Source organism: Somniosus microcephalus, chromosome 32 (assembly GCF_052327205.1).
Source record: "Somniosus microcephalus isolate GS21.2 chromosome 32, FLI_Smic_1.0, whole genome shotgun sequence".
Classification (NCBI taxonomy): domain Eukaryota; kingdom Metazoa; phylum Chordata; class Chondrichthyes; order Squaliformes; family Somniosidae; genus Somniosus; species Somniosus microcephalus.
Window position 1 is genome coordinate 38927804 of NC_141018.1, and position 22692 is coordinate 38950495.

General features: G+C 47.5%; 1 protein-coding gene across 3 annotated transcripts in view; it reads left to right on the plus strand.

The window, feature by feature from the left end:
* LOC147097455 (E3 ubiquitin-protein ligase arih1) overlaps positions 1 to 22692 on the plus strand; it is a 75043-nt gene that overhangs the window by 39652 nt on the left and 12699 nt on the right. For all 3 annotated transcript variants that reach the window (XM_085972450.1, XM_085972452.1, XM_085972451.1), the window contains 8 exons: positions 5502 to 5594; positions 5704 to 5759; positions 14968 to 15034; positions 15401 to 15507; positions 15614 to 15656; positions 17420 to 17491; positions 20629 to 20759; positions 22462 to 22519. In XM_085972450.1, the coding sequence (XP_085828576.1) occupies positions 5502 to 5594; positions 5704 to 5759; positions 14968 to 15034; positions 15401 to 15507; positions 15614 to 15656; positions 17420 to 17491; positions 20629 to 20759; positions 22462 to 22519 (627 nt within the window). The remainder of the gene's footprint in view (positions 1 to 5501; positions 5595 to 5703; positions 5760 to 14967; positions 15035 to 15400; positions 15508 to 15613; positions 15657 to 17419; positions 17492 to 20628; positions 20760 to 22461; positions 22520 to 22692) is intronic.

Sequence of the window (22692 nt, forward strand, 5' to 3'; positions counted from 1 at the left end):
CTGTCTTCCTGTTTTTGCCACCAAAGTGGATAACCTCGCATTTATCCACATTATACTTCATCCGCCCAATCACCCAACCTGTCCAAATCATACTGGAGTTTCTCTGCATTCTCCTCACAGCACACGCGCCCACCAGCTTTGTGTCGTCTGCAAACTTCGAGATATTACATCTAGTTCCCTCGTGTAGATCATTAATATATATTGTGAATAGCTGGGGTCCTACTACCGATCCCTGCGGTACCCCACTAGTCACTGCCTGCCACTCGGAAAAAGACCCGTTTATTCCAACTCTTTGCTTCCTGTCTGCCAACCAGTTCTCTATCCAAGTCAGTATCTTGCCCCCAATCCCATGTGCTTTAACTTTGCACGCCAATCTCTTATGCGGGACCTTATCAAAAGCCTTCTGAAAGTCCAAATACACCACATCCACTGGTTCTCCCTTATCTATTGTACCAGTTACATCCTCAAAAAATTCCAGTAGATTAGTCAAGCGTGATTTACCTTTTGTAAATCCATGTTGACTTTGTCTGATCCCGTCACTGTTTTCCAAGTGCTCTGCTATTACATCATCTATATATATAAAGCGGCTCTTCTGTCTGTCCCGATGTCTGTCTGTCTGTCCGTTCTCTACACGTTTGAAAGTTACAGAGCGTACCGACGCGCGCGTCGCCTCAAAAGAAAGCTTGCGATTCCGGACCGGTCATAGGCGTATTTACGTTTCGGCCGGACAAAAATCCCGCCCGCGGTATCCGAAAAACGTTCAGCCTTCCGCTCATTAGCATCTCATCAGCGACCATGTGACGTCGAGGTCGACCAATCGGACGGCGGGTTCCTTCCTACAGTTGAGTGTCGAGTGACTCGACGATTGACCAATCCTACGCTTCGGTGACCTGACCGGTCGACCAATCGGTGCGTGTGGGGGCGGGCCTTATCCTTCTGAACCAAGGTGAGTGGCCGCCATCTTGATTTTTCACAATTTTTTCCCCCACACTTTCTGTCTGTTAGGGACCTAAGGTAAATATTTTAATGATGTGTTAGGGAATTAAATAACAATTTAATAGCGGGGGGGAGAGCCTCGGCAAATCGCGGGGGGGGGGGGGGAGAGCCTCGGGAAATCGCGGGGGGGAGAGCCTCGGGAAATCGCGGGGGGGGGGGGGGGAGAGCCTCGGGAAATCGCGGGGGGGGGGAGAGCCTCGGGAAATCGCCGGGGGGGGGGGAGCCTCGGGAAATCGCGGGGGGCTCGCGCCGCCCGCACTGACCGCGCATGCGCCTCCCGCACTGACCGCGCATGCGCCGCCCACAGCGGCCGTCCATCAGCCGCGCGATACGCGGGGGACTTCAGCTCCGGACCTCAGGCGCTAGGCAGGGGGAGGGGCCGGAGAGAGGGACGGAGGGGAGGGGTGGGGGTGGGCGAGGGGAGGGAGGGAGGGAGACGGGAGGGGAGGGAGGGAGACAGGGGAGGGGGGGATAGGACAGGGAGAGGACATGACGGAGAGGGGGGACACACAGGGGCAGGGAGACCAAGTGCCCCAAAATTGCCCTCGCAACGCGGGGCTCCCCAGCTAGTCTTTTATAATGGACTCTAGCATTTTCCCCACTCCTCCCACCTTTTTTAAATAGTGGGGTTACATTAGCTACCCTCCAATCCATGGGAACTATTCCAGAGTTTATAGAATTTTGGAAGATGACCAGCAATGCATCTACTATTTCTAGAGCCACTTCCTTAAGTACCCTAGGATGTAGATCATCAGGCCCTGGGGATTTATCGGCCTTCAATCCCGTCAATTTCCCTAACACCATTTCCCTATAAATACTGATATCATTCAATTCATCCCTCTCATTAGACCCTGTGTTCCCCGAAATCTCTGGAAGGTTATTTGTGTCCTCCTTTGTGAAGACAGAACCAAAGTATGTATTTAATTGGTCTGCCATTTCTTTGTTCCCCATTATAAATTCCCCTGATTCTGACTGCAAGGGACCTACGCTTGACTTCACCAATCTTTTTCTCTTCACATATCTATAGAAGCTTTTACATTCAATTTTTATGTTCCTTGCAAGCTTACTCTCATATTCTATTTCCCCCCTCTTAATTAATCCCTTTGTCCTCCTTTGCTGAATCCTAAACTGCTCCCAACCCTCAGGTTTGCTGCTTTTTCTGGCCAATTTATATGTCCTCTCCTTGGATCTTATGCTATCCCTAATTTCCCTTTTTAGCCACAGTTGAGTCACCTTTTTTACTTTATTTTTATGCAAAGCAGGGATGAACAAATTCTGTCGTTCATCCATGCAATCTTTAAATGTTTGCCATTGCCTATCCACCGTCAACCCTTTAAGTAACGTTGCGCAATCCATCCTAGCCAACTCGCACCTCATACTATCGTAGTTTCCTTTATTTAAATTCAGGACCCTTGTCTCTGAGTCAACTACTTCGCTCTCCATCATATTATGATCGCTCCTCCCCAAGGGGCCTCGCACAACAACATTGCTAATTAATCTTTTCTCATTACATAATACCCAGCCTAAGATGGCCTGATCTCTAGTTGGTTCCTCGACATATTGGTCCAGGAAACCATCCCGTATACACTCTAGGAATTCCTCCTCCACAGTATTGTTACTAATTTGGTTAGCCCAATCTATATGTAGATTAAAGTCACCCATGATAACTGTTGTGCCCTTACTGCACGCGTCTCTAATTTCCCGTTTAATGCCATCCCCAACCTCAGCATTACTGTTTGGGGGTCTGTATGCGATTCCCACTAACGTTTTCTGCCCCATGGTATTTCTCAGCTCTACCCATACAGATTCCACATCATCAGAGCTAATATCCTTCCTTAACCAGCAATGCTACCCCACCTCCTTTTCCTTTTTGCCTGTCCTTCCTGAATATTGAATACCCCTGGATGTTGAATTCCCAGCCTTGGTCACCCTGGAGCCATGTCTCCGTAATTCCAATTACATCATATCCAATTACATCTATTTGTGCAGCTAATTCATCCACCTTATTACGAATGCTCCTCGCATTAAGACACAAAGCCTTCAGGCTTGTTTTATTAACACTTAGTCCTTTTAGAATTATTATTTACTGTAGCCCTGTTTGATTTACACCCTTGATTTCTCTGCCTTCCACTTTTGCTTTTCTCCTTCCTGTCTTTTGTTTCTATCCTTGCTCCCCTTTCCTCTGTCTCCCTGCACAGGTTCCCAACCCCCTGGCATTTTAGTATAAACCCTCCCCAACAGCACTAGCAAACACCCCCCCCCCCCCCCCCCCAGGAGATTGGTCCCGGTCCCGCCCAGGTGCAAACCGTCCAGTTTGTACTGGTCCCACCTCCCCAAGAACCGGTTCCAATGTCCCAGGAATTTGAATCCTTCCCCCTTGCACCATTCCTCTAGCCACGTATTCATCTGAAATATCCTTCTATTTCTACTCTGACTAGCACGTGGCACTGGTAGCAATCCTGAGATTACTACCTTTTGAGGTCCTATTTTTTAATTTACCTCCTAACTCCCTATATTCAGCTTTTAGGACCTCATCCTCTTTTTTTACCTATATCGTTGGTACTTATATGCACCACGACAACTAGTTGTTCACCCTCCCCCTCCAGAATGCCCTGCAGCCGCCCCAAGACATCCTTGACCCTTGCACCAGGGAGGCAACATACCATCCTGGAATCTCGTTTGCGGCCACAGAAACGCCCGTCTATTCCCCTTACAATAGAATCCCCCATCACCATCGCTGTCCCAGTCTTTTTCCTCCCGTCCTGTGCAGCAGAACCACCCATGGTGCCAGGAAGTTGCCTGTTGCTGCCTTCCCCCGTGGAGTCCCGGGGCTGTCGGTGTGCGCCGCGGAGTCCCGGGGCTGTCGGTGTGCGCCGCGGAGTCCCGGGGCTGTCGGTGTGCGCCGCGGAGTCCCGGGGCTGTCGGTGTGCGCCGCGGAGTCCCGGGGCTGTCGGTGTGCGCCGCGGAGTCCCGGGGCTGTCGGTGTGCGCCGCGGAGTCCCGGGGCTGTCGGTGTGCGCCGCGGAGTCCCGGGGCTGTCGGTGTGCGCCGCGGAGTCCCGGGGCTGTCGGTGTGCGCCGCGGAGTCCCGGGGCTGTCGGTGTGCGCCGCGGAGTCCCGGGGCTGTCGGTGTGCGCCGCGGAGTCCCGGGGCTGTCGGTGTGCGCCGCGGAGTCCCGGGGCTGTCGGTGTGCGCCGCGGAGTCCCGGGGCTGTCGGTGTGCGCCGCGGAGTCCCGGGGCTGTCGGTGTGCGCCGCGGAGTCCCGGGGCTGTCGGTGTGCGCCGCGGAGTCCCGGGGCTGTCGGTGTGCGCCGCGGAGTCCCGGGGCTGTCGGTGTGCGCCGCGGAGTCCCGGGGCTGTCGGTGTGCGCCGCGGAGTCCCGGGGCTGTCGGTGTGCGCCGCGGAGTCCCGGGGCTGTCGGTGTGCGCCGCGGAGTCCCGGGGCTGTCGGTGTGCGCCGCGGAGTCCCGGGGCTGTCGGTGTGCGCCGCGGAGTCCCGGGGCTGTCGGTGTGCGCCGCGGAGTCCCGGGGCTGTCGGTGTGCGCCGCGGAGTCCCGGGGCTGTCGGTGTGCGCCGCGGAGTCCCGGGGCTGTCGGTGTGCGCCGCGGAGTCCCGGGGCTGTCGGTGTGCGCCGCGGAGTCCCGGGGCTGTCGGTGTGCGCCGCGGAGTCCCGGGGCTGTCGGTGTGCGCCGCGGAGTCCCGGGGCTGTCGGTGTGCGCCGCGGAGTCCCGGGGCTGTCGGTGTGCGCCGCGGAGTCCCGGGGCTGTCGGTGTGCGCCGCGGAGTCCCGGGGCTGTCGGTGTGCGCCGCGGAGTCCCGGGGCTGTCGGTGTGCGCCGCGGAGTCCCGGGGCTGTCGGTGTGCGCCGCGGAGTCCCGGGGCTGTCGGTGTGCGCCGCGGAGTCCCGGGGCTGTCGGTGTGCGCCGCGGAGTCCCGGGGCTGTCGGTGTGCGCCGCGGAGTCCCGGGGCTGTCGGTGTGCGCCGCGGAGTCCCGGGGCTGTCGGTGTGCGCCGCGGAGTCCCGGGGCTGTCGGTGTGCGCCGCGGAGTCCCGGGGCTGTCGGTGTGCGCCGCGGAGTCCCGGGGCTGTCGGTGTGCGCCGCGGAGTCCCGGGGCTGTCTGTGTGCGCGCCGCCTAGTCTCGGGGCTGTGTACCGTGGAGCCACCTATATATAATAATATAAATATCCATTCCCACAAATTTGTCTAGATTTCCAGGTCCGGACACTAACCGATCTTGGTGTTCTGCTTTAGGATTTATTTACCAGTGAAACATTGTTAATGGATTCAAACAGGGCAAAGCAACAAATGAGAAATAACCGCAAATAGACTGAGCAGCCCGTGCTTCGAGGGCTGCACAACACATGGGCCATGCATTGGGTCCCTAGGTTAGAGTTTTGCTGTATTTCAGCAAAGTGGTTGCACGTGTCTTAACGTTGTTGAAATGTTCTCGGATGCTGTTTATGTCTGATGATGACACTGGCAATCTTCTTTTAATTTCTTGTTTCTTGCAGTACTTCACAGGTTTGGAGTGTGGACACAAATTCTGTATGCAGTGCTGGAATGAATACTTAACTACAAAGATCATAGAGGAAGGTATGGGGCAGGTATGTATCCACTCCGCTGTATTTGTTCCATTTCCACAGTTCAGGAACTGATCTATTTGTGTGGGTGTGACTGCATTGGTGAACTCACTTGTTTTGCACCTCTTTGCAGACTATATCCTGCCCAGCTCATGGCTGTGATATCCTAGTTGATGACAACACAGTTATGTAAGTATTGTTTTAATAGCTGAAAATTGTTTCTATATGCGCAAGCAGTTGAGGATAAGGCAGAGTCACTAAAGATTCTAGTTCTGGGGTGAATGACTAGGACTGCGTTGAAATGTAATGGTGTGAAATTTTTGTACTGCATCCACTTGAACTGTGAGAAACACCAAGCACTAGTTCCAGGTATTGTCTGTCCAAATTTAGATTGTGCCTGGGAGAGTATTTTGTTGTGTGCTAGGGTGCAATACTGGTGCTTGCAGTCCTTGTCACTGGCGCTGGTAGTGGCAGGAGCAATTGGAGATGGTAAATTAAGAGAATCTTAATATTAAATTGTAGTGACTTAAGTATGATGTTTTTGCCATAGCATATTGGTACCAACACTCAATAAACCAGAGTAACAACCAACGCAGTTGCAATGGTCACATAAAAAACTTCGAAACCAGTGAGAATACAGTTAGCGATTCTTGTAATTGGAGGTCACAGTAAGTGCTTTCTGTGTGGGGGCAGAGTTGGTGGTTGGGAAGAGCGAGGATGGTTATTCTTTGTTAAAATGTAGAGACTGGTGACTGCAGCTTGCCTTAATATGCTTCTGTAATTTCTCTTTTTAATATTCCTTTACCTCAGTGGTTGCATGCTGTCTTAAACACCTCCACTCACCTAAACATTACTTAACTTCACTAGTAACCTTATGGTAATATATGAAATTTTGTGTTAAGTAAGAAAGTGCTTGCATTTATATAGCGTCTATCACGAGCTCAGGACGTCCCAAAGCGCTTTACTGCCAATGACATGTAGTCACTGTTGTAATGTAGGAAACACAACAGACAATTTGTGCACAGCAAGGTCCCACAAACAGCAATGTGATAATGACCAGATCATCTGTTTGTGATAATTGGTTGAGGGATAAATATTGGCCAGAACACCAGGGAGAACTCCCCTGCTCTTCAAAATAGTGCCATGAGTTCTTTTACATCCACCTGAGAGGACAGAAGGGGCCTCAGTTTAATGTCTCATCCGAAAACAGCCCCTCCGACAGTGTGGCGCTCCTTCAGTACTGACCCTCCGACAGTGCGGCGCTCCCTCAGTACTGCCCCTCCGACTGTGCAGCGCTCCCTCAGTACTGCCCCTCCGACAGTGCGGCGCTCCCTCAGTACTGCCCCTCCGACAGTGCAGCGCTCCCTCAGTACTGCCCCTCCAACAGTGCAGGACAGTGCGGCGCTCCCTCAGTACTGCCCCTCCGACAGTGAGGTGCTCCCTCAGTACTGCCCCTCCGACAGTGCAGGACAGTGCGACGCTCCCTCATTACTGCCCCTCCGACAGTGAGGAGCTCCCTCAGTACTGCCCCTCCGACGGTGCAGTGCTCCCTCAGTACTGCCTCTCCGACAGTGAGGTGCTCCCTCAGTACTGCCCCTCCGACAGTGCAGGACAGTGCGGCGCTCCCTCATTACTGCCCCTCCGACAGTGAGGCGCTCCCTCAGTACTGCCCCTCCGACAGTGAGGAGCTCCCTCAGTACTGCCCCTCCGACAGTGCAGGACAGTGCGGCGCTCCCTCATTACTGCCCCTCCGACAGTGAGGCGCTCCCTCAGTACTGCCCCTCCGACAGTGAGGAGCTCCCTCAGTACTGCCCCTCCGACAGTGCGGCGCTCCCTCAGTACTGCCCCTCCGACTGTGCAGCGCTCCCTCAGTACTGCCCCTCCGACAGTGCGGCGCTCCCTCAGTACTGCCCCTCGGACAGTGCGGCGCTCCCTCAGCACTGCCCCTCGGACAGTGAGGCGCTCCCTCAGTACCACCCTGCAGAGTTAGTGTGGAGTTTGTGCTGAAAGGTATTGCAGCTGTCAAGTCCATCCCTCACACTGGGATTTGACCAGTCTTGCACTTCATGGAAATGCTAACTTGGTGGTTTTTTCACATTTGTCACAGCCCACCATCTGCTCTAGTTACCGCAATATTGTAGCGCAAAAGATGTGGATTTGATCCCACTTCCAGACTTGAGCCCAGTCTAAGCTGGCACTCCAGGGCAGCACTGAGAATTTTGAGTTGTCAGTGGTGCAGTCCCTTGTGATGAAATGGGAAAGTGAGTCTGTCTGTTGGTGTGGGTATTAAAATTCCCTTTTTGAAGAGGTGTTCTCCCAGTGGCAGTTACTTAGCACCAAAAGGAGCGGATTAGGGGGGAGTCAGTGTTTGTAAGATCTTGCTGTGCCCAGAAACGGCTGCTACATTTAGCTCCATAATAAAAGGAATTCATTGAATGTGAGGTATTTGAGAGCCACGGTGAGCTGCTGTATAAATGCTATTGGTCTTTGTAATATAGCACAGGCATTCGTACAGTCACTCTTGACTGGCTGGACCCTTGAAACTTGTTTCTGTCCAATGGCTTTATTCCATTTATCCATTAGGAGAAAAACCTCTTTAACCATCGCTATTGGAGGTTTAGAGGGGTTCTGTATCATTTATTGGGTATTTAGTTGAAACTGTTCTTGTGGGTTTGCAGAGTATAAACAGTTAATGGGCCGTGTATTGGGAAATGACTTCCATACGGTACCATCTGGGTCATAGCACCAAGTGCATCTGCAATACAGATCTTAATGACCACAGTTAAAGAGTCTTGCTCATAAACAAGCAAACTGTCTCTTGCTGACTGCTACAAATCATCTTTCACAGATGGAACCCTGGTTTTGTTGGTTTATTTTTCTGTGGGGACTATTGTGTTGGTGGGGATGTATGGTTTAGGATGAACTGAGCCATTTTGGTACAATATCTGTCAATGTTACAAGGAGTGAAGTTTTGCTGACACTGCAGAGTTATGTGAAGATCACATTTTACTAGTTATTCAATAGCAGCTTTGATCCAAGCAAGACTGAGATTAATTTATTTTGCTGTGAGTTTGACAAACTATACTGCATGCTTTGTTCCTCACTCACGCCTGCCACTTCCCACCATCTCAGATTTACTTTGCATTCCGGTCCCCTTGTAATTCCTGCAGTTTCTGAAAATGGTTTCCTCATATTCGAACGTGACCTGGCATTTCCAGCTAGGAAGGGAGCTTACTGTAAAAGAGCTGCTTACAGTAAATGCCACTGATTTTGATGCGCTACCAACCCATGAGAGTCTGCAGAATCCAAAAACACTAATCCCCAAGCATTACACTTGACTTTGATGCTGAGGAAAACATTGAACACCCTTTATAAAGCTTGACTAACAGGGAAGATGGTGTTCGTTTCAAAGAGGACTCGATAACCTGGGTGATGTTGGAGCGTTAACACCAAGAGTTGTTTTTCTCAGTATCACCTCTGGTAATGGGTGAGCTTCAGGGCTAATCCCTTCATGCGATGAATGCTCATTCTTGGCTTTTCTCTTGTTCTTATAGCATTTACAACACAGAAACAGGCCATTCGGCCCAACTGGTCTATGCCGGTGTTTATGCTCCACACAAGCCTCCTATCAGAATAACCTATTCCTTTCTCCCTCGTGTGTTTATCCAGTGTTCCACATATATGCTGGCCATGGTTTTTTCCTCAACATCACCATCGTATAACTTAAATGGATATAATTCCTGTGGCTCCCATTTCTTTTACAAAGTGAGGATGGGCAGCCACTTAGTTCCGATTGATTTGTGATTTCAGTGTACTTGATTTGTATACAAGCTGACAACCATTTCATTTCAGCATGTCCTGTTTACACAAGGTTCGTGTTAATGACGGCCATGCAGCCTTTTCATTTGCCCTGAAGTGTGTTGTGTTGTTGTCATGGAGCCGTGTTTCAGCTCCAGTGACAAATCTGCAAATTGGGTTTGTTTTTGGAGAACTGTAATCATAGAATGGTTACAGCACGGAAGGCGGCCATTCGGCCCATCGAGCCCGCGCCGAATCTCGGCTAGTCCCACTCCCCTGCCCTTTCCCCGTAGCCCTGCAAATATTTTTCTTTCAGATACTTATCCAACTCCCTTTTGAAAGATAAGATTGAATCTGCCTCCACCGCCCTTTCAGGCAGTGCATTCCAGATCCTAACCACTGGCTGCGTAAAAAAGTTACTTCTTCCGTCGCCTTTGGTTCTTCTGCCAGTCACCTTAAATCTGTGTCCTCTGGTTCTCGACCCATCTACCAATGGGAACAGTTACATAGAAACATAGAAGATAGGAGCAGGAGTAGGCCATTCGGCCCCTCGAGCCTGCTCCGCCATTCAATGAGATCATGGCTGATCATCCAAATTCAGTACCCTGTCCCTGCTTTCTCCCCATATCCCTTGATACCTTTAGCCTTAAGAAATATATCCAACTCCTTCTTGAATATATTTAATGAATTGGCCTCTACTGCCTTCTTTGGCAGAGAATTCCACAGGTTCACCACTCTCTGGGTGAAGAAATTCCTCCTCATTTCAGTCCTAAATGACTTACCCCTTATCCTTAGACTGTGACCCCTGGTTCTGGACTACCCGACCATCGGGAACATCCTTCCAGCATCTAGTCTGTCTCGATGATCCCCTCTCATTCTTCTAAACTCCAGCGAGTACAAGCCCAATCGACCCAACCTCTCCTCATACGTCATTCCTGCCATCCCAGGTATCAGCCTGGTGAATCTTCGCTGCACTCCCCCCATGGCAAGAACATCCTTCCTCAGATAAGGCGACCAAAACTGCACAGAATACTCAAGATGTGGTCTCACCAAGGCCCTGTACAACTGTAGCAAGACATCCTTGTTCCCGTACTCAAACCCTCTCGCTACGAAGGCCAACATACCATTTGCCTTCTTAACCGCCTGCTGCACCTGCATGCTTACTTTCAGCGACTGGTGCACAAGGACACCCAGGTCTCGTTGCACTTCCCCTTCTCCCAATCTATTGCCATTCAGATAATTTTATTCTGCTCTGTCTAGACCCCTCATGATTTTGAACACCTCTATCAAATCTCCTCTCAATCTTCTCTGCTCCAAGGAGATCAGCCCCAGCTTCTCCAGTCTATCCATGTAACTGAAGTCCCTCATCCCTGGAATCATTCTCGTGAATCTTTTCTGCAACTTCTCTAAGGCCTTCACATCCTTCCTAAAGTGCGGTGCCCAGAATTGAACACAGTACTCCAGTTGGGGCCGAATCAGTGTTTTATATAGGTTTATCATAATTTCCACACTTTTGCACTCTATACCACTATTTATGAAGCCCAGGATCCCGTAAGCCTTTTTAACTGCTTTCTCAAACTGCCCTGCCACCTTCAATGATTTGTGCACACATACCCCCAGGTCTCTGTTCATGCACCCCCTTTAGGATTGTACCATTTAGTTTATGTCCTCTCCTCATTCTGAGTGTATCACTTAACACTTTTCTGCGTTAAATTTCATCTGCCATGTGTCCGCCCATTTCACCAGCCTGTCTGTCATCCTGAAGTCTATCACTCTCCTCCTCACTGTTCACTATACTTCCAAGTTTTGTGTCACCTGCAAATTTTGAAATTGTGCCCTGTACACCCACGTCCAAGTCATTAATATAGATCAAGAAAAGTAGTGGTCCTAGAACCGACCCCTGGGGAACACCACTGTAGACCTTCCTCCAATCCAAAAACAACCGTTCACCACCACACTCTGTTTCCTGTCACTTAGCCAATTCCGTATCCGTGCTGCCACTGTCCCTTTTATTCCATGGGCTTCAACTTTGCTGGCGAGCCTATTATGTTGCACTTTGTCGAATGCCTTTTGGAAATCCATGTACACCACGTCAACCACATTGCCCTCATCAACCCTCTCTGTTACCTCATCAAAAAACTCGATCAATTTTGTTAAACATGATTGCCTTTAACAAATCAGTGCTGGCTTTCCTTAATTAATCCACACCTATCCAAGTTAATTTTATCCCTGATTACTGTTTCTAAAAGCTTCTCCACTACCGAGGTTAAACTGACTGGCCTGTAGTTGCTGGATTTATCTTCACACCCTTTTTTGAACAACGGTGTAACATTTGCAATTCTCCAATCCTCTGGCACCACCCCCGTATCTATGGAGGATTGGAATATTATGGCCAGTGCCTCCACGATTTCTGCCCTCAATTCCCTCAGCATCCTAGGAGTATCCCATCTGCTCCTGGTGACTTATCAACTTAAGTACAGCCAGCCTTTATAATACCTCTATCAATTTTTATACTATCAAGTGTCTCCACTACCTCCTCCTTCACTGTCTATGGCAGCATCCTCTTCCTTGGTGAAGACAGATGCAGTGTACTCATTTAGTACCTCTGCCTCCATGCGCAGGTCTCCTTCTTGGTCCCGAATCGGCCCCACCCCTCCTCTTACTACCCGTTTACTATTTATATGCCCATAGAAGACTTTTGGATTACCTTTTATGTTGGCTGCCATTCTATTCTCATACCCTCTCTTTGCCCCTCTTATTTTATTTTTCACTTCTCCTCTGATCTTTCTGTATATAGCCTGATTCTCAGATGTATTTGCAACCTGACATCTGTCATACGCACTCTTTTTCTGCTTCTTCATATTAGCTATCTGTTTCGTCATCCAGGGAGCTCTGACTTTAGTTGCTCTACCTTTCCCCTTAGTGGAAATGTACCTTGACTGTACCCAAACTATTTCCTCTTTAAAGGCAGCCCATTGTTCCACTACAGTCAATCTTGGATTCCAGTTTACCTGGGCCAGATCCGTTCTCATCCCACTGAAAGTGGCCTTTTCCCAGTTAAACATTCTTACTCTAGATTGCTCCCTGTCCTTTTCCATATCTAATCTAAACCTTATGATACTATGATCACTGTTCCCTAAATGTTCACCTACTGACGCTTGCTCCACTTGACCTACCTCATTCCCCAGAACCTGATCCAGCAATGCCTCCTCCCTCGTCGGGCCGGAAACATACTGATCAAGAAAGTTCAACTGAACACACTTCATAAATTCTTCCCCCTCTCTGCCCTTTACACTATTACAATCCCAGTCTATATTAGGACAGTTGAAGTCCCCCATTATCACTACTCTATAGTTCTTGCACCTCTCAGTAATTTCTCTGCAAATTTGATCCTCCATATCTTTCCCACTATTTGGTGGTCTATAGAATACACCCAGTAGTGTAATGGCACCTCTATTATTTCTTAACTCTAGCCATATAGATTCTGTCCTTGACCCCTCCAGGACATCCTCTCTCTCCAGCACTAACATTCTCCTTAACCAATACTGGCACACCACCTCCTATCTTTCTTGAACACCTTATAACCAGGAATATTTAATACCCAATCCTGCCCTTTTTTGAGCCAAACCTCTGTTTTTGTCACATCATATTCCCATGTGGCTATTTGTGCCTGCAGCTCACTTACCTTGTTTACTACGCTTCATGCGTTCACATACATACACTGTAAACCCATCTTAGACCATCCTGTATTCTCTTAGTTGGACCCCACCTAATACCTTACTATTTCTTACTTTAGTGCTCTCTGCCTCTCCCATTCCTTTGAGCATTTTATTTCCCCTTTCTAATGCATTTTGGCAGAACAGGGAGAGGCAATATACACTTAATGGCACAGTTTTAAAGAGTGTGCAGAGACAGAGGGACCTGGGAGTTAATGTACGTAGGTCCCTGAAGGTGATAGGACATATTGAGAGAGTGGTTAGCAAAGCATATGGGATCTTGGGCTTCAGAAACAGAGGTATTGAGTACAAAAGTAGAGAGGTTATGCTGAACCTTTATAAAGCGCTGGTTAGGCCACAACTGGAGTATTGCGACCAGTTCTGGTCACCACACTTTAGGAAGGATGTGAAGGCCCTTGAGAGGGTGCAGAGGATATTTACCAGAATGGTTCCGGGGATGGGGGATCTTAGCTACAAGGACAGGTTGGCGAAGTTGGATTTGTTTTCATTAGAGCAAAGGCAGTTAAGGGGTGATTTGATAGAGGTGTATAAGATTATGACGGGTTTGGATAGGCTAGATGGGGAAAAGCTGTTCCCACTAGTTGATGGTACAAGGACTAGGGGACACAGATTTAAGGTTTTGGGCAAGAGATACAGGGGGGATGTGAGGAAAAACTTTTATACGCTGCGAGTGGAGATGACCTGGAACTCGCTGCCAACGGAAGTGGTGGAAGCGGAGACGCTCGATGTTTTCAAGGGGAGACTGGATAGGCACTTGAGAGAAATAAACTTGCAGGGCTACGGGGATAGAGCGGGGGAATGGGACTGACTGGATTGCTCTAGAGAGAGCCGGCAAGGACTCGATGGGCCGAATGGCCGCCTTCTGTGCCTCTATGACTAATGTTACATCCTGGTGCCCAACCCCCTGCCAAATTAGTTTAAACCCTCCCCAACAGCACTAGCAAACCTCCCTGCGGGGATATTGTTGAGGTCCAACCCGTCCGGCCTGTACAGTTCCCACCTCCTCCAGAACTGGTCCCAATGCCCCAGGAATCTGAAGCCCTCCATCCTGCACCATTTCTCCAGCCACGCATTCATCTGCTCTATCCTCCTATTTCTATATTCACTTGCGTGTGGCACCGGGAGTGAGGTCCTGCTTTTTAATCTCTCTTCTAGCTCCCTAAAATCTGCCTGCAGGACCTCATCCCTCTTTCTACCTATGTCGTTGGTACCAATATGGACCACGACCTCTGGCTGTTAACCCTCCCCCCTCAGAATGATATTTTAGCGATGAGTGAACACATCCTTTTTGTTTGTGCTTTGTTCAGGCTGAAGGTGGGATTCCATTTGTACTGCACCCGTTTCTATAATGATAAACCCAGCAACACAAACTGCATCTAGCTGGAGGCTTCACATTCCGTTGCTTGCCTACTAGTTTGCTATTGGCCTCACTTTATAACCAAACTGGCATATAACCTCACTTACTATACAATGTAAAAATTAATGCTTGGGGCAGACGGTGTTGCCGGACACCCGCATGGGAAGTTAGGTAGAAGTGAGGAAGGCATTTAGCCTAACTTAAGATCCATCCAGAAAAAGCCTACAGCTCCCCACCACCACATCTAACTGCATCATAAATCACGCAATCGAGAAGACGGTTCAGTTGTGCGTTTATCAGTAACCGCTCAGCCAAGAATCTTGTGCGTTCAGAAGATCTAAACCCCCCCATTACCACTGAGCGAGGCGATCAGCGCCATGGTAGGGTGTAGTTGAGTTGAGTTGCTTCCTCCTTGTGGAATGGCCACTTTCCTCTTCTATTCCTATATGTTGTCAGTCTAATGGGAATATGTTCTAAGAAATATGTTTTGGTTTATTTTCCCCAGGCGTTTGATCACAGATTCCAAAGTCAAGTTGAAGTACCAGCATTTAATAACAAACAGTTTTGTAGAGGTAAGGCTTTCCCTCTTTAGAGCAAATACTGTGTGTGGAAGTGCAATAGGTAGAAATGAAAATGGAGCTGTGTTGTAAAGGTGTGCATTGCATACATTGGCTGCTAAACTGGCGTCATAGTAATTCAAAATAGTTCTTTTAAATCTGTTTAATTTGGGTTTTAAAATTGCTTTGCGAGGTGACAGTAGCTGGAGCCTTGCTGTACGGAGTGGGGTTGGTTGTTAGGTGTGCACCAGAATTCGAACAACACTGGGGTGTCATTAGATAATGACTGAGTGGAACCTGTCCCTTTTGTGCCACCTTCTCATCACCGTGCCTTTTGTTTAAACTGAGCGAGACACCAACAGTTGTGCTTTTCCATCACAGTGCAATCGACTGTTAAAATGGTGCCCTGCCCCTGACTGTCACCATGTTATTAAAGTCCAGTACCCTGATGCAAAGCCAGTTCGCTGTAAATGTGGGCGGCAGTTCTGGTAAGCAGATTTCTACCTAAATGTCACTTAGTTATTGGGTGTCTTTAAGTATCTGAATTGAAGCCTGAGTCACACAAATATTAAGTAAGATTTTTTTAATTTACAGCTTCAACTGTGCTGAGAATTGGCACGATCCTGTTAAATGCAAGGTGAGAGAGAGACTCTGGCATGTACTCCATTGATAAATTCACAGTACCAGTTTCACATTAGTGATGAGACTGTGTTCCTGTATAAGCTCAATTTATTTTAAAGTTCTCAGTAAATTAAGTATAATTTTAATGCCTTTCCCTTCTATACTAAGACTGCAATATACCTGGGAAACCATTGAAGCAGACAGGATAAATGTGTTTAGGAGACGATTAGATGTCATTTCTAGAGACAGAAGGGATTTGGAGGGGTGGGCGGGGTTGATCTCTGAAAAGGGGATGTATTTGTGAAACCTAATGGCCTTGTTCTATTCATCCTCCCTCTCATTTGTACTAACTATATCCTAAGATTAGATTGAGAAAAGTGATGGTGACTAAATTAATTTTCCACAACTGGGTTAGGGGAAAAAACCGAGATTTTGAAGGTATGGAGTCCATGATTGAAGTGGTCATGTCTGGACTGTGGAAGGACTGAATGGCTCTTTCTTGTTCCAAGGTTGCTTGCTTGATTACTTATGGAGCTTTCCATAATGCAGCATCTGGACTATACCTCACTTGGTGGGTTTTCTGTCTTCATGGCTTTTGGGGAGGTAGGGTTGAATTGGTTCGAGAATCTTGGATGCCTGACTATGAAAGATCTGAGGAGAGGGGCCTCTGAGATTTGTTTATTGAGATGTAGTAAATAATTGTTAATTCAAAAAGAATTTGTGCTATAAATTGACTCAGGTTAATAATAAGGAGCAATGGTGCTTCAAAAGGAATGATCAGCCCTGTATACACTCTACTGCATGATTAATAAAGGATAAACCAAGCTCCACCCACAAGGCACCCGTGTAAATACAACAGTAACAACCATGCTCCTTTATAATAGCAAAATACTGCGGATGCTGGAAATCTGAAACAGCAGAAAATGCTGGAAATACTCAGCAGGCCAGGCAGCATCCGTGGAGAGAGAAACCGAGTTAACGTTTCAGGTCGAAGACCTTGCATTCGAACTGGTTCGTCTGACGAAGGGTCATCGACCTGAAACGTTAACTCTGTTCCTCTCTCCACGGATGCTGCCTGGCCTGCTGAGTATTTCCAGCATTTTCTGTTATTTCATGCTCCTTTATAAAGTGGCTCTGGTCTTTTTCCATGGGTACCCGTCCTGAAAATCCTTATTTTGAGCAGTTGGAAGTGCACCTTTTAGGAATGTTAATGACATTGCTTGTTGGGAACATTTCCAGCTTCATGACTAAGTTCCAAGATTGGAGAATCCTGGCCTCACTGCAGACGTTTTATTTTTATAACGCAGTGCAGCTAGCTGAACGGACCATAGTGTGAGGCGTTCCTAGTAAGACCACAATCTCGACAGGCCCTTGCCAGTTACAAATGTCTAGTCCTGTTGATGTAAAGATCTCCGTTGTAATGACATCAACCTCGTGAGATACATCAAAAGACGAAATGTGAAAATGAAGCCTTTGTGTGTGTGTGGTATAAGATCCAAATGGAGATTTGTAAACCATTATTTCGGAGCACTGGCAGAGCCCAGGGAGCAAGTCACTTTCTCAGGCAAGATGATGCAGGGACTGGTGTGCGGGAGTGTAATAAATGCCTGAAACACAACGTGTGGTTTACAGTTGCCAATGTTTTGGGATATACTAATCTCCATATTGGCTCCGGCATTTCCAACATGATGGTCTGTACTTGTGTATGTTGATGCGCTGGCTGAGCTGCACCAATAACTGCTGTATATAACCTGTGTAATGGTGTCTTTTTCCTTGTAGTGGTTGAAGAAGTGGATTAAAAAGTGCGATGATGACAGTGAAACCTCCAATTGGATTGCAGCAAACACTAAGGTAGACAAGCAACCTCCAAGGACTACCAATGAAAAGTGGTGCTTTGAGCAACACCTTATTCAGTTGGATCAGACTATTTAAAGATCAGCCTGTGAAGAATTACAGAGAAGCCCTCTCTTATTGCTTGCTATTGTGTTCATCCCCAAGAGATTGTCATTATCAGAAGCTGCACATTCCAGAAGCAGTTCCATCAGGTTTTTTTCAGGCTTCTGCCCACAGTTATTTTGTGTTCCTTCCATAGAAATTCCTTCTCTCCCAGCTTTTGAACAATGTTTGCATCCGTCTTTAGGATAAAGTTAACCTTACAAATTAGGGAGCAAGTAAAAGTAGCCTTGTGTGTACAACTAAGGACAAAAGGCAAACTGATGGTCTCCATCTCTGTGCTGCCTGTGTTCTCTCTGCCTGGCACCTGTACAATGTTCTTCCATCTGGTCCAAGTGACCATTGTTCAGGTGAGCATCGGTAGGTTATTTGCTGTGTGCATGTTTGGAAGGAGGCAATGGAGAGTGTACTAACCAAGCTTGGTCCTCTCCACATCCAGCGCCCACATTCCTGTGACTTCTGATGTGATGGGCACAATGTTCCCTTTGTTGGGTGTGCAGCCCATTCAAAATACTGTGTATTTGCGGTTTTTCCCATTTACAAGCCGGTGAGCTGGCTGCACTAGAGCTCCAGAGCGCTGCTTGCTGGGCAGCTTAAAGGGATCGCTGGATGGGCAGCACGCCACAGGATAAAGGCGGAAACCTTCATAGATTAAACAGCAAACTAAATGCACGTTTCCATGGTCCTTACAAGTTGCTGTTGGGCATTCAGTCACCTGCAAATGAGCCGGCCTTGAGCAATGGAAGGAGCAACAGTTACCAGAGTATGGGAGAGGGGTGTACAGAGGCTGCGGGGGCTCCATTTAAGCGCTGTTCTCCAGGGTCCCCTACTTAAAAGTGCCGCAACAACTTAACAGTAAAGCTCCAACATAAATTAATTTTAATGGTAAGTGATTCTCATTTCCGCAGTAAAGAATGGCAATACACAGCTCACAGCAATAACTTGGTGTTGTATTTTAATTCACTATAGTCGGACGTGAGCAGTACTCACCAAGCACCATAGTTGCTGTGGCAAATCAATGATCACTTAAAGTAAAATTACATCGAATTAAATAGAAATTACAACATGGAAACAGGCCATTCAGCCCAACCACTCCATGTAGTGCTTATCCTCCATATGAGCAATGATACTAATCCTAATGCCCACCCTGTTCTCATATGCCTTCATTCCACTTTACTTCAACCACCGATCTAACCTTAAATGTTGATACGATCTCTGCTTCAATCGCTAACTCTGGTAGGGCAATCCATAGCCGCATAGCCCACTGTAAAAATGTTTCTCCTGCTCTCTGTCCTAAATCTCTTACATTTAATCTCGTATGCATCTCCCCTTTTTTTAAGAACCCTCGAACACCGAATCACTGGAAGCAGCCTGTTTCTGCATCTACTCTGTCCCCATCACTTCATAATGTTGAACACCTCTATCAAATTACCCCATGAGCTCCTTTGTTCTAATGAAAACAGCCGCAATTTTTCTTTGTATTTCTTGATACTAGGCACCATACGAATGAATCTGCACTGTCGCCTCTGTTGCCTCAATATCCATCCTTATAGTGTCGATTCCAAAACTGCACACAGTATTCCAACTGTGGTCTTTCTAAAGTTTTATATAGATTAACCATTATATCTCAACTTTTATATTCTATACCTCTTGCCAAAAAAACAGTATTCCGTCAGCTTTCTTTAGGCTTATCCACTTGAGGTGCTGCTTTTAATGTCTTGTGACCCTGAACCACCCCCAAATCCCTCCTCTTCCACATCTTCCAGTCTCTCACCATTCAAAATTTAATTATGACCTTCACTGTTTTTACCAAAATGTACCACCTCACTGACAATGAATTCCATTTAATATTTTTTTCCCCCATTCCACATGTTCTCAATATCCCCTTGCAGCTTCTTTTGGTCTTTAGAATTATTTATTATGCCTCCTATTTTCATATTGTCTGCAAATTTGGACACCGCTCCCTCCAGCCTTATATCCAAATCCTTGATATACAGGAAACTTTGGTTTATCCGGAGGTTAACTGCCCGGAATGCTCGAGCCACCGGCAAAAATCAGGAGCCGTTTCGTTAGGTTTTTTTTCTTTTCGTTGCTTTTTTTTCACCAGTCAGGCTCTGCAAGGTCTCGCTGAAGCTGTTGCTAAGCTACAGAGATGCTTGCAAGATACGGCCAACTGTTTAGAAGCTGTTGCTAAGCAACAGGGTTTGTTGCCAGATACGGAGCTCAAAATCTCCGTATGTTTCAACATTAGCGCTGGTAATGTTGAAACGGCAACAGCTCGGTCCCGTCGGTGCCGGATAGCACAAAGTTCCCTGTACACAGTGAACAGAAGTGTTCCCAGAGCAGGACTCTTGTACCCACTTCCAGCCAGTCTGAGCAACACCCTTAACTCCTACTCTGTTTCCTTCCTTCTAACCAGTTTTTAATTCAATTTGCTACCCTCTCCCTAATTCTGTGCCCCTTAATCTTCTCCAATAGCCTCCTGTGTGGTACTTTGTTAAAGGCTTTCTGAAAGTCCATGTACACCACATCCACTGCATTTGCTCAAAACAATTAAACTTAGCCATAGTTCCTTGTTTCTTCAGTGTTGTGTCATTACTGTGGCTATCGGTGCAGACAGTGTCCTCCACACAAACTGTTGGTTAGGAGGCAAAAGTCTCTAGTAACGTGTTGTAAAATACTCCTCATCTCACTCGGGGAGACTTGAGGCAAACAAGTTGACCACAATCTGTCCCAAAACAGACCAAGTACACTGACATTAGTGTTCTAGAATAGACATGCCATTTCCACCCCAGCAAGTTTAGTTTGCTAATGAAACATGGGGTACAAAGGACTCTTAAAGTAAAATATTACCTGGAACATAACTTAAGTGCATCTAATCGCTGTTTACTGTCCTTAACCCTTGGATTGATTTCTCAATATGGCTTGGTAGGTAGTCGATTAGTATCGAGCAATACCATATTAGAACTCAAGTGTGGTCATCTGTTGCTTATCTGTAATTGGATCTTTACTGTTCACTAACTATGTCTCAACAGGAATGCCCGAAATGCCATGTGACCATTGAGAAGGACGGTGGATGCAATCACATGGTTTGTCGCAATCAGAATTGTAAAGCAGAATTCTGTTGGGTTTGCCTTGGTCCCTGGGAGCCACACGGATCTGCCTGGTTAGTCTGTCAGTTGCTGTGCTCTTGTAAAAAGAAGAGGTTTAGCATTATCCAATATTTGAGTTGTTTTGGGCACTGGGTTGCATGATTTGGTAGGATGCTGTTGTACCTCAGTGACCTGAGTTTGAATCCAGGCAAGATACTTGATTGAAGGTCTCTGCTCCAGGAGAGATGTTCTGTCCTGCTTTCAGTACCTGGGCACAATTTTGCGTCCACCGAGATGGCATTCCTACTCCAAATCAATGGAACTGGGCTAGGCTGAATATTATAGCAAGGAACTCTGACTAAATGCACAATAGCCAGTGGGAGAATTAACCTCTTAGCCTGCCCAATATAATTGATATGGGGAAGAAGCATTTGATAAAGTGCCACACAATAGGCTTGCCAGTAAAGTTGAAGCCCATGGAATAAAAGGGACAGTCGCAGCATAGATACGAAATTGGCTAAGTGATCAGAAACACAGAGTGGTGGTGAACGGTTGTTTTTCGGACCGGAGGAAGGTGCACAGTGCTGTTCCCCAGGGGTTGGTTCTAAGAACACTGTTTTTCTTGATGTATATTAATGACTTGGAATTAGGTGTACTGGGCGCAATTTCAAAATTTGCAGATGACACAAAACTTGGAAGTATAGTGAACAGTGAGGAGGATAGTGATAGACTTCAAGAGGACATAGGCTGGTGGAATGGGCGGGCACGTGGCAGATGGAATTTAACGCAGAGAAGCGTGAAGTGATACACTTTGGTAGGAAGAACGAGGAGAGGCAATATAAACTAAAGGGTACAATTCTAAAGGGGGTGCATGAACAGAGAGACCTGGGGGTATATGTGCACAAATCGTTGAAGGTGGCAGGGCAGGTTGAGAAAGCAGTTCAAAAAGAATACGGGATCCTGGGCTTCATGAATAGAGATATAGAGTACAAAAGCAAGGAAGTTATGATGAGCCTTTATTAAACACTGGTCCGGCCTCAACTGGAGTATTGTGTCCAATTCTGGGCACCGCACTTTAGGAAGGATGTGAAGGCCTTAGAGAAGGTGCAGAAAAGATTTATAAGAATGGTTGCAGGGGTGAGGGACTTCAGTTACATGGACAGACTAGAGAAACTGGGGTTGTTCTCCTTAGAGCAGAGAAGGTTGAGAGGAGATTTGATAGAGGTGTTCAAAATCTGGAGGGGTCTGGACAGAGTAGATGGAGAGAAACTGTTCCCATTGGCGGAAGGGTTGAGAGCCAGAGAACACAGATTTAAGGTGATTGGCAGAAAAGCCAAAGGCGACAGGAGAGAAACTTTTTTATGCAGCGAGTGGTTAGGATCTGGAATGCACTGCCTGAAAGGGTGGTGGAGGCAGACTCAATCGTGGCTTTCAAAATGGAATTGGATAAGAACCTGATGGAAAAAAATATGCAGGGCTACGGAGAAAGGGCGGGGGAGTGGGACTAGCTGAAGTGCTCTTGCAGAGAGCTGGCACGGGCTCAACGGGCCGAATGGCCTCCTGTGCTGTAACCATTCTATGATTCTAAGAAGTGACTAATCAATTGATTCAAGTAGTCAGTCAGCAGGAAGGTTCAGTAACTTTTCAATCTGTACGTGGTGATAGGAGAAAGTTCTTAACTGGTGTAGAAAGCAAAGAGACAAATTTATACATGGTCTGTATTTTTTCTGTTATTAAAGCTGAAATTAAACTAAGTTGCCCCCTCTCTGTTTTTAGGTATAACTGCAATCGTTACAATGAAGATGATGCAAAGGCAGCACGGGATGCCCAGGAGGTAAAAGAGGCACGGGGGGGGTGTGGACGAGCCTATAGACCCCTAGACTGCAGTTGTGGGGAAATATTTCTTGTCGAGTCTTATTCCTTCCAGATTTGAGCTGTGTTAAAGGCTGTCTTCAAGATCCTTCTAAATTGGATTAGAGCAGACAGCTCTGGTTGAGGAGCCAGCAG